The sequence below is a fragment of the Rhinatrema bivittatum genome, chromosome 1 (genome assembly GCF_901001135.1).
Source record: "Rhinatrema bivittatum chromosome 1, aRhiBiv1.1, whole genome shotgun sequence".
NCBI lineage: Eukaryota > Metazoa > Chordata > Amphibia > Gymnophiona > Rhinatrematidae > Rhinatrema > Rhinatrema bivittatum.
Genome location: NC_042615.1, coordinates 159,753,874 through 159,766,408, shown reverse-complemented (window position 1 = coordinate 159,766,408; position 12,535 = coordinate 159,753,874). Strand labels below are relative to the sequence as shown.

Below are 12,535 nucleotides of genomic sequence, written 5' to 3'. Positions count from 1 at the left end.
AGGAAGTATAAGACTGGGGGGCAAGGAGGTGCTTTCCAAAAAGAGGCTCAAGTCCGAAAAGAAAAGGTTCTTATCCAGAAAGAAAAGAGGCCCAGTTCCAGGAAAGAAAAGAAGTTTGGTTTCAGAAAAGAAAGAGGCCTGAAAGAAGAACCACCTCCTGACAGAGCGACCTGAAAGCCAAAAAGGGAGCAGTGAGGCCAGGCACAGACCCCCCAGAGGAAGAGGAGTCCCAAATTCGGAATGCAAAACTGGGGAGAAAATCCTGAGAGCGAGAACCTGCAAGTGAAAGGAGGGTCTGAAGCCGGCCAGATCTCCTTGTGATCCCGAAGGGTGAGAACCAGCCCTGTCAGCTCTGCCAGCCTAGCCAGGAAACGAGCCTCTACCCTGTCCAGTCGGAACCTGTGTCTGAGGTGAACAAAAGAAACCCCTGAACATTAGAATCAGGGGTAAGTAAGTTAGCCACAATTATTTATGTCAAAGCAGGCTAAGGTTTACGGCATGCTTTGTTTCCACCTATAAGACAGAATTTTCTTTAGGGAAAACTGGTGCTTAGTGCCAGGATGTTAAAGATAGGAATTACTGTTATTTTCCAAATGCTATGTCTTGCCAAATCTGATAAATAAAGGTCTATTGCAGAGGAGCATACCCACGGTCTTTTGCCTAACTTAGGATCGTAAGGAAAGTGGGAGGGCAGCTAGCAGTGTCTTTTAGCAGACAGATCCCTGTACCCCCCCAACCTCCCTACAACACCAGGTACACAGGGATCAGCAGACTGCAATCTTGAATTGCTATTAACTGGGACCAACGACTGCACCTGAAGAGAAGGCTGCAGCCCTTAAAAAATCCCATCCAAGAAAAGGTAGATAGATTCAGGCCAACCCAGGGGGTGTTGGTACTGCGCCCACTGAACTACTTTCCCTGCTGAGGAACCAGTTAGGGGAGTCCAATTGCAGGCGAGATCTCTGGCAACTCTTTTCCCATTCCTGCAACAAGCTGGAAAGGACCAGGCTTAGCAAAATCATCGAGACAAGCCTCCTTGAGCTTCCAAACAGTGCTGACACAAATTAGAGGGAATGCCAGGCTGAGATGGCCGAATATGGCAAGCAGCACACAGAGCAGGGTGATTAGGCTTCTTTGCCATAATAAATCACACTCTCTAAACTAACTCCGAGAAGAATGCATGCCTGGCTGAGCTCATCGCTTGAAAAGGACTAGACGCCCAAAAAGTATGCATCCAAAAATTAGGCGCCCGATATATCCCAGTAGCTGGATGCCAAATTTCTCATGTATCCAACTCCTAGGCACCCTGAAGTGCACATGGTGTCCCCAACTAGGAGCCTCCAGGCGCACTATCAAGTGCTCCAGAAGGCGTCCTATATGCACAACTGTGTGTCCATACATGCCCAAATGGGTGCCCAGCTAGGCGCACTATTAGACTCACAGCGCGAACCGACTTCCTGAAGAGGGTAAACTTATGTGCTGTGGAAAAGCATACAAACGCCGCCAAGCTTACCACATACAAAATTCTAAGCCTGCGAGTGGGGCCTAATCCAAAAGACTGCTCAACCGAAAGGTTGCCTGAGTTCCCCAACTCCCCCTGGAGGCGGGAAGGGACGTGAGACTGACGCGTCGAACACGGAGAATGGAGAGAAGAGGAATCCCTAAAATCAATTCCCCCTCTTTCACTTCCTTTTTTTTTTTTTTTTATTAAGCCTTTAGAAAATGTATATTTTTTAATGACTAAGACTGGAATCTTCCCATTTAAAAGGGAAGCCGACTAAGGATGTCTTTCTGTTCCATATCTCCCACATGAATATTCATACGACTGATAGTTTGAAGAAAGACATTTGCTTTATTGCCTGGAAGTTTAAACAAGAGAAGCTGTACTGTGTGGGTGGCTGTCCCTTGGGAGGACAGAACCTGAAGGAAGGGTGTCATTTCGCCTTTTGATAGAAATGTGGTTTTCTTATTTAATGGTTGGGAGCATCCCAAGTCTGAAAGCTGCAAGTCTGAAAGCAAGGTGCTTCTGTGAGAGTGTAATACGTATGTGAGACAGAGAGGGTGCTTCTGTATGTGTGTGGTGTATATGTGAGTCAGGAAGGGTGCTTCTGTGCGTCAATGTGTGTGCACGAGAGAGATGAAGCATGTTTTTGGCTGGCTTGTGGCTGTGAGAGAGGGCATGTGTGTGATTGAGCCTGTTTGTAAGTGAGAAAGAACATGTGTGTGATTGAGAGCTTGTGTGTAAGTGAAATAGAGCATGTGTGTGATTGAAAGCCTGTGTGTAAGTAAGAGAGAGCAAGAGCATGTGTGATGAGAGAGACTGACAAGAGAGGTGACGCGTGTATGTGTGAGAAAGGCTGATCAGGGAGATGACTGGTGTGTGTGTGTGTGTGTGAGAGAGAGAGAGAGGAGAGACTGGTGTGTGAGAGACAGAAACTGGTCCTGAGGGTGTGACTGGTGTGTGTGTGAGAGAGAGAAGAGACTGGTTGTGGTCCCTAAGAAAGAGGTCTGTGAGGACAGCTTCAGCAGCTACTGCTGCTTCTGGTATGGCCTGCGAGGGAAAGGAGTAGGAGAACTGCTGGAGAAGGTAAGTAAAGGTGGCTTTTTAAGTTCATTTTTCTTGATTGACTATCATTTTAATTATTGGGTAGATGTGATGTGTCTGCTGTTTGAAATATTTTATTGGTGTTTGGTAAAGCTTTCAAAATTTGCATGAGTCAATTATTGGATATTCTATTCATCAGCTGTTTTGAAATTATTTTATTAGTATGATTTTATAATTATGATTAATGATTTATATATCTTTATTTTATTGATTTGTTTCATGAGGAATGGTGAAATTTTTGTTTTTCCATTGTTACACTGTATAGAGTCTGGCGTGATGCGTTTTACAGTTCAGTTTTTGTCTGCACATTTCTATTTATACCTTATGTGGCTTTATTCTGTATTTGGTGAGGGTTTGTGTTCTGCATGCAAAGACTGAGATGAAGCATTCTTTTAGCATGTGGTTTCTCTGTAGGGATCTGTAGAAGCTTAGCCTGTTCTGTTTTCCTGATAGGAGGTGTATTGATATTTTAGATTCTGGTGTAATATTTTTGGTATTCTTTTTCATAGGTAGGGTTGTTATTCTTTGAGTGTTGGCAGATAGTATTGTGTTGATACGGGAGGATCATGCCGAAATATATCATAATAGGTATGATGCCATATGAATTCCAAGATGCAAAGTTTTCTTGCTGGCATCACAACAGTGCATGAAATTATCACAACAACTTGTATATTAATTTTATCTCAGAATGTCATTTTTCATGTAAAATATGTTATAAATGCATAATTAAAAATTGTGTATGGGGAGGGGGCGCCAGACTGTAAGGTTTGCCTAGGGTGCCTAATACCCTTGCACCGGCCCTGTGGACCAAGGCACTCATTTAAGGGAGAATCCACTGAAATCACCTCAGGAAATCTCAACAGAGGGAGGGACTATAAGGTACCACCACAGGAGATTGGGCAATAAACTTCTATCTTTTTTTCTCCTTCTATTAAACTTCAACGCAAACCCCAGTAGGGAAATGCACATCCACCATCTGGCAGGCTAATGTCAATGCAGGGGTATATATATACACCATGACATCAGTTTTCTTCATTCTCCATCTGCTGTTAGAGGTGCATAACACACTGGTTCTAGATCCATCTGTCTGAACGCTAAGAAAATGCATAATTTTTAATTGTGTGTAAGGGGAGGGAAAAGGGGTCAAAAGGTCATAAGGTTCATCTAGAACATCTAAAACACTTGCACTAACTCCAAGAGTGTGCCACAGATAGACTCCTACCATTCACCAGTGGATGTGTGGGAGGCAGGTGGATAGGGTTCCAGGGTTGCTAGCTTGCTGGAAATATTATCACCAATACTCTGCCACTCCTCTGGGAACCCTGACCCCTGCCTCCTACAATTCGTTAGCATTACAAATCACCAAAAGGGCCAGATCCCAAGGGGAAGCCCCAACCCCCCGGCCCTCTTGGTGAGTTCATCTGTACCACACCTTGAAGCAAGGGGGGTGGGGGGGTGGGAAGCATCATTTCATCCTTCGCCTCTGGAAGTAGATTGCCTTGAGCCACCCCTGGTGTACCTCTCCACTGGGATTATGGTTTTCTTAGTAACTGCTAAGACCAAGGCATCCACCTTGGAAAATGTCAATAGTTCTACTAATTCCTTGGGAAGAAGGTAAAGTTTGGCCATGGCTCTACCCATCTTCAACCCCACCTCCAGAGTCTCCTACTCCATAGACACTACAGTCTTTATTGTCAGGTGAAAACATCTTTAAGTGGACCTCAGAGCACCTCCAAAATAGGGTGCTCTCCCTCCATGGTAGGATCCACATTTCTGGTCACTGATGTCAATCTTCCGTTCAACTGCAAATGCCCTAAGAATCAGGCACAGAGACCACTGAACTAGCCTCTAGCTCATGTTCCTATCTGGGTCTTTTTTGTCAGCGATGATGCACACTGAATACCTGATGGAGTAGCCGGCACTGGATTGCCCCTAAACAGCATGCCTTACTGTTTCATGCAGAAAGCTTTTATCGTAAGCACCACAAATTTTAGTGAAAAGAGCAAGGAAGAGGCCTAAGACAGCCAATTTCTGGATCATTAATCCAGTGTTCTGTCCTCCTGTGGTCTGCTATGCTCACTTTCAGCAGAACCAAAACTAGGGGCTCTGCAAAGATTGACAGAGTCAGGACTGAAACCTAAAATGGATGCTGTTCCCGCTCTCTCCAAGGTAACTAATTCCCTCTCTACGGAGCATACTCCAGATTCAGCTCCTAATTTTTTCCTATTGCACCGTGGGGTACATATTTAGAGTAAAATCTGCGGAGTCAGGATCTCCTAAGGTACCATCCGATTGATCTTCTCCCCCACACCCAACAAGGGTGGCACAGCCCCAACTCCACCAAGCTCCCATGTCTGCTGCCTCATGCTGTGCAGTGCTTCCCACATTTAACAGCAACAGCCATAATTAGGCAAAGCAGGCCTCCACACGGCTACTCACACCCAATCTTCACAGGAGAAAGTACATGGCCATGCTCTACCTGTCTCTCTTTCAGCCTCACTGCTCAGCTGGTAGAATAACAAGCCGAGCACTTAAAGGAGCTGCTGCCTTAATTCACTTTTTTTCTCTGTTTCTAACAAGGGCAATTAATTGATAACTCAATATACTTTCCTGCTCCAGGATTCTCTCAAAGTGGCTCCATTGTAGGCTGTTCTCCTCCTCCCAGGAAGGAAAGGAGAGAAAGGGGAGGAAAGGATGGGGCAAGAGAGAAGGCTTTGAAGACACACTTCTTCGCCCTAGCTTTTGGACACGGAGCATCATTCTAGGCCTAAGCTACTATGTGAGAACAGTAGACAGTTGCTTTTTAGCTGCTTGTTTTGGTACTGCCCATTTAGGTTTGTTTGTATCAAAGTTTAATTTTATTATAAGTGTTTTGATGCTCTCCATCAAACTATTGCAATGGATACAGACAAGAAATCCTTTTAAATAAATAAGCAAACAAACCAGGCCACTGGCTTTTAAAACTTCCCTCACAAGAAAAGACAAAGTAGATAAAGGGCCACTAACCGCTGGCTCTTTCCTATTCAACTAGGAAGGATATTCAAAGAAACAAAACTTCCTAGGAGCAATCACATCCAGGCTGCAGGAATGTACCTCTACCATTTACTGGAGACAGAGAAATACTGAGATGCTGCAGGTGGCACAGTACACTATAGCATCATGTCAGCAAAATAGTTGATCTCTGTCTCTACCTACTGGTAGGGGAGCAAAACCCACATCTCTGGTGGTATAATAAAGTGTATCATATTGCCTCTGTATTGTTCCATGGTGCAACTGCACCTTGAGTATTGTGTGGAATTGTTATTGCCCAATCTAAAAAAAAAAAAAGACAGTGGAACTAGAAAAGGTGAAAAGGAAGGCAACAAAAATGATAAAGGGAATGGAACAGCTCCCCTGGGATGAGAGGCTATACGTTAGGGCTCTTCAGCTTAGAAAAAAGATGGCTGAAAGAGGACATGATAGTAGTTTAAAAAATCATAAGTGGGGTGGAATGAGTAAATATAAGAATTTTTAGTCCTTCAAATAATACTAAAACGGGATATTCCATGAAACTAACAACCAGCAGAATTTTTTTCACTCAATGTACAATCAAGCTGTGGAATCTGCTACCAGATGATGTCACTGGAATGGGCTGGTAGGGAGTCCAGCCCCCATTGGAGGAAGAAGAGGCTTCACAGGAGACTCAGACCGACAAGGAGCCTAACTCCTTGTCGGTCTGAGTGAGAGATCTAGGAGTGAGAGATCTAGCAGGTGAGAGATCTAGGAGTAATTCTCGATAACAGACTAAACCTTAAGAAAATGGTTAATACTACATCCAAAGACTGTTTTTACAGACTCCAGGTTCTGAAACGACTCAAGCCACTTCTTTTTTTCAAAGATTTCAGAACAGTACTCCAGGCGTTGTTATTTTCCAAGATTGACTATTGCAGTGCCCTACTCCTTGGCCTACCCAAATCGACCATTAAACCGCTTCAGATGATTCAAAATGCCGCAGCGAGATTACTGACTAACACCAGCCGCGGAGATCACATTTCACCCATCCTTAGAAATCTACATTGGCTACCTGTAAATTTTAGAGTCCTTTACAAAGCAATTACCCTAATACATAAATCCATCCATCACCAACTCCATCTCAGCCTTAGAATACCCTTCAAACTTCATTCCTCCAATAGGCCAATTAGAGATAATCATAAAGGTACTTTGAATTACCCTCCTACTAAAGCCTCACGCCTTTCCTCGACCAAAGACCGAGCTTTTTCAATAGCAGGTCCATCTATTTGGAACAACATTCCTTCAAGCCTCCGACTAGAACCCTGTCTCATTACATTCAGAAAAAAACTTAAGACGTGGCTGTTCCACCAAGCCTTCGATGTTCCTCCAGACAACCCTTAGTCTTCTTTATCCACACTTGGACGTAGAAGATTAAAGTCTTACAACCATTCAAACGAAGAACTCTGGCAATTAATGATTAAAGCATCTTTTGCTTTAATCCAAATTCCTTTTGGACTATGCTTCTTAATTATTTTTTGGCCTTTAACTTCCTTCCAGCTCTTAAGCTTCCCAAGTTTTTACTCCTTGTTAAATGTAACTTTATTTTATTCTCTTCTCTTGTTAATTACTTTTATTTATTGCTTCTGTTATACCCTTGTTTTATGTAAACCGATCCGATATGGTTTATTTACTATGAAGGTCGGTATAAAAAAGTGTTAAATAAATAAATAAATAAATAAATAACTCTGCTTGCCAGAAGAGGTGGTTCCAAGGGAGGAGAGAGCCAGTTTGGAGTTAAGTTATGTGGGTCCAAAGAGGAGGCACCATGGGAGGAGCCAAAAGAAGAGGTGAATGAAGAAGTATGGGGAAGAGAAATACAATGGTGATAGACTCACATAGCCACCACCTAGCCACATACATTCTCCATGTAACACACACACAGCTATACTCGCTGGTACTTGGGTACTTGCTAGGTTCTTATAGCATGGATTGGCCACTGTTGGAAACAGGATGCTGGGCTTGATGGACCCTTAGTCTGACCCAGTATGGCATGTTCTTATGCTCCTGCCAACCCTCTACTGCCACCCCTTCTAGCACACATATCCCTAATGCCCTCAGCCACCCTCTCACTTCCAGCGACACACATCCTGTTATTCCCACCCCACTCAGCCACATAGCTCCACATACCCTGCCATTCCCCCTAGCCACAAATATGCACCCCACAAGACAGCATTATGAAGCTGCATTTGCAATTTTAACTTAAAGATATGAAAAAATTAGAAAATGAATTGATTTATGCCTTAAACTGAATCCACTTAAAAATGTGCCAAAAATTTTAATTTGCACTGTGAAAACACTAACATCTTTTTTTATTACCAACTTCATCTAATTGCCTGAAAAATAAGAATCTAAATTTGTAATTTACAAACACTTAATATTAGAACCCTAAGTTATAATTCATTTACATAGATTTAGCTTGAGGGGAAGTGGCTGAGAAATTGCTAGAACAACTTCAGTCTTGACTGAAAAGTGCAGTCTACCAGATCTGTCAGAACAGTATCCTATGGCCACACTGTTACTAAAGCTTCCCTGGGCACTGGCTAGTTAAAGTAAATCTTGATTAGGTAGTGTTTATATAATTCTTCTTCCCTTGTTTGTTTCTACCAATTGCACTTTCATGTTCACAGTTGCTCCTTTTTCTTAATACACATTAGTTTCTTAACCCTGTGTCTAAAACTGAAAAGTAACCCATATAAGCAAGTTGTTGGGTGATCCCAGTATTTTTTGTTTGATCTGTAGGTGTCATTCCCGAAAGCAGAGTGATCCCTGGGTTTTGTGGGTCAGAGTTCTCGAAAATGACAAGAGTTAGCATTATTACTGTTGCTATGTAAATTTGCAACCTTTCTTGGGTATAGCCAGAAAGACAGGATATAAAAAGCTATTAAAGAAAAGAAAGCATTAACCCAGGTGATGGGAGAGAGGATACCAGTTGAGGGACATATATGCAGGTGGGGCCTGAGCAATGTTTGGCAGGACATTCCAAGAGATCAAGGGGGTTAACCCTGAATGGGTGTTACAGGTAACGCTAAGGCGTTAAGTAACAAGGTGAACCCTTTTGTTTTAGATCTGCAGTCTGCCCAACACTTACTCTTTGATATCACGTAGCTGATCCACATCCTGAGGTTTTGTGAAATCCGGGTCATGTGTCAGCAAGTGGATCATATAGGGGACGACATATTCCGGCAGTAGGGAGAGCAGCTTCTCTGCAATAAACAGTGCATAGGTTTCAGTCTCTTCTCCATCAGAGACAGCAGGGCTCCCCAAACTTAGCCAAGCCTGAGTTTAAGGAATATTTATAAGCTACGTTTACTCTAAGACCTTGGCTGATTTGATATATTTTGGTCATTGTGAAAACCAAATCTGGGGTCTCAAGAAGCAGGTTTGGGAAACCCTGCTCTCCAGCATTTCTTTTTCAAACACATAACTGCAACATACTTAATTTTTTTTAAGTTAAATTTTAATTTCCATGAATGTAAAAGCAACATATGCCAAAAGGAGAATTAGTTCTTACCTGCTAATTTTCGTTCCTGTAGTACTACGGATCAGTCCAGTCTCCTGGGTTTTGCCTCCCCCTCCAGCAGATGGAGACGGAGAAGTTTTAACAGACTCTGCCCTAACTCCCGAGTTGCCACCTACAGTCTGTCAGTATGAATCAGTATCAAAGCAGAATGGCTCAAAACCAACAACTTAACTATAAACAAATAATACCTTTTTAAAACTGGCTCACTAGTCCCAAGTGGGAACAGAACCCGTTGAAAAACTAGGAACAAATGTAATCTGCAGACCCATGCTGAATGAGCGGACTCTCCATTACCTGCATGCCTGAATCGGGCGGGAATGTGGACTGATCCGTGGTACTACAGGAACGAAAATTAGCAGGTAAGAACCAATTTTACTTTCCCTGTACGTACCCGGATCAGTCCAGACTCCTGGGATGTACCAGAGCTTTCTTACTTGGGATGGGACCCGGAGAGGCCCACTCGGAGCACACTCTCTCCAAATCCCCCAGCACTCGGGGCCTGGACATCCAGCCTGTATGTCTCGCAAAGGTGTGTAAACACTTCCATGTAGCCGCCCTGCAAATCTCTTGTGGTGAGAATTGTTGGCACTCCGCCCAAGATGATGCCTGCGAACTAGTAGAATGGGCTCAGAGTCCGAGTGGTAGGGGCTTCCCATGCAACAAACATGCGGAATTTATAGCCTCCTTCATCCAGCGGGCTATTGTGGTCTTAGATGCCATATTACCTCGTTTTGGATCACTCCAGAGCACAAAAAGATGATCTGACAAATGGAAACTGTTTGTAACCTCCAGATAATGCAGCAATGCCCTGTGAACATCTAGCTTCCTTAAATCCTTAGAAAGGGGATCCGACCGGTCCACCTCTGGGAAAGACGGGAGTTCCATGGATTGATTCATATGAAATGAGGAAACTACCTTCGGAAGAAAAGAAGGAACTGTACATAAAGATACTCCTGAATCCGAAATTCTTAAGAAAGGCTCTCTGCAAGACAAAGCCTGAAGCTCTGACACTCTACGAGCAGAAGAAATGGCCACTAGAAAAATCACCTTTAACGTTAGATCTTTCAATGTCGCACTTTTTAGAGGCTCAAAGGGTGCAGCACCCAGAGCTTTGAGAACTAAGTTCAGACTCCAAGAAGGACAAGGGCATCTGACCGGAGGCAACAAATGTTTTGCTCTCTGAAGAAAACGAGCCACATCCAGATGTGTAGCTAATGCCACTCCCTGAATGGTACCACGCAAACAACCGAGAGCTGCTACCTGTACTCTAAGGGAGCTGCACGATAAACCCTTCGATAGCCTGGCCTGCAAGAAACACAAAATATCCGATACTGATGCTCGGGTAGGAATTACTTCGCGCTCCATGCACCAAGACTCAAACACTTTCCACACGTGAACATACGCTAGGGAAGTGGACGGTTTGCGAGATCTCAAAAGCGTAGTCACTACTGCGTCAGAATAACCTTTGCTCTTCATATGCCGCCTCTCAAAAGGCATGCCTCTAGACAAAAGCGATCCGCCTTTTCCAAACAGACGGATCCTTGATGCAAGAGGGCTGGGAAATCCTGAAAACGCAGGGGCTCTGCTATTGTTAGGTTGAGCAGATCTGCAAACCCAGGATGCCCCGGCCACTCTGGAGCTACGAGGATCACCGCCGCCGGGTGGAGTTCTATTCACCCGAGTACTTTTCCGATCAGAGGTCAAGGTGGAAAAATCTACAGCAAGATGTCGATCAGCCAGGGCATCTACTCCCTCCACTCCTGTCTCCCTGCAGCAACCGAAGAAGCGTGGGGCTTTGGCATTCTTGAACGTCGCCATCAGATCCATGCAGGGTGTGCCCCACGTTTCGCATATGAGCTGAAATCCCTGGGATTGAGATGGTGACAACTGAGAAAGTCTGCATGAACGTTGTCGACGCCTGCTATGTGAGATGCCGCAATGCTGACCAGGTGTTGCTCCGCCCAGGTTATCAACTGTTGAGCTTCTACCGCTACTGTTTGGCTTTTGGTCCCTCCTTGGTGATTAATGTAAACTACTATGGTCGCATTGTCGGACAGGACTCTGACAGACTTCTCTTGTAGGAATGAAAGGAAAGCTTATAACGCCAAACACATCGCTCTGGTTTCCAGACGATTGATCAACCACCGAGATTCCTCTTGAGACAATAGCCCCTGCATGGATTTCCGTAGACAGACCGCTCCCCAACTGGAGAGGCTGGCATCTGTGGTAACCACTGTCCACTCGGGCATTACCAAGGTAACTCATCGGGATAAGTTGTCCGAGAGAAGCCACCAATCGAGACTGGCTCGTGCCGAATCCGTAAGAGGAAGGGGCAGATGGAACTGTTCGGAGACTGGGTTCCAGCGGGAAAGCAATGCTGATTGCAAAGGACAAATATAAGCATAGGCCCATGGCACTAGTTACAGAGTGGAAGCCATCGACCCCAGAACCCGCAAGTAATCTTTTACTCTGGGAGGATGTTTGGACAATAAGTCTCGAACCTGTCCCTGTAGCTTGCCAATGCAGTCCATGGTAAGGAAAACTCTCCCCTGATGCGTGTCGAACAAGGCTCCCAGAAATTCAAAGGACTGGGAGGGTACTAGACGACTCTTGGCAAGGTTGATCACCCAACCGAGCAATCTCAATAGTTGAAGCACCCTCCGGATCGCCGAATGGCAAAGCAATTCTGACTTTGCCCGAATCAGCCAGTCGTCTAGGTATGGATGCACCAAAAATCCTTCCTGCCGAAGTTGCGCTGCTACTACGACCATTACCTTGGTGAAGGTCCAGGTTGCTGTGGCAAGGCCGAATGGCAGAGCTCGAAACTGATAATGATGTCCCAGGATGAAAAAACGTCAAAATTTCTGGTGGGCCTCCCGGATGCCTGTGTGTAAATAAGCTTCCCTTAGATCGAGCGAAGCTAGGAACTCTCCCTTTCGCACTGAGGCAATGACTGACCTCAGGGTCTCCATGTGGAAACGAGGCACCCGAAGGCACCTGTTGACGCACTTTAAATTCAGAATGGGCCGGAAAGTTCCCTCCTTTTTGGGAAACACGAAGTAAATGGAATAGCGGCCTCTTCTCCTTTCTGTCGAGGGAACTGTCGAGATGGCGCCGAGTTCGAGCAGGTGCTGCACTGTGTCTTGTATGGTCTTTCGTTTCTCCTCGTAACCACATGGGGAGACCAGAAACTGGTGCCGAAGGTGCCATGCAAAATCTAAAGCGTAACCGTGTCTTATCACTGCGAGGACCCACTGGTCTGACATTATTTTGGCCCATTTCTCATAAGAGAGTGACAGTCTGCCCCAGACTACTAGCACCGAAGAATGGACCTGCTGAACTTCATTGTGGGGCTTTAA

The 12,535-nt window shown here is 44.7% G+C and overlaps 1 protein-coding gene across 2 annotated transcripts in view; it reads right to left on the bottom strand.

Annotated features, from left to right (window-relative positions):
* The window catches only part of PDS5A (PDS5 cohesin associated factor A), a 734,756-nt gene that overhangs the window by 221,741 nt on the left and 500,480 nt on the right, over nt 1-12,535 (bottom strand). For both annotated transcript variants that reach the window (XM_029589173.1, XM_029589180.1), the window contains exon 26: nt 8,745-8,859. In XM_029589173.1, the coding sequence (XP_029445033.1) occupies nt 8,745-8,859 (115 nt within the window). The remainder of the gene's footprint in view (nt 1-8,744; nt 8,860-12,535) is intronic.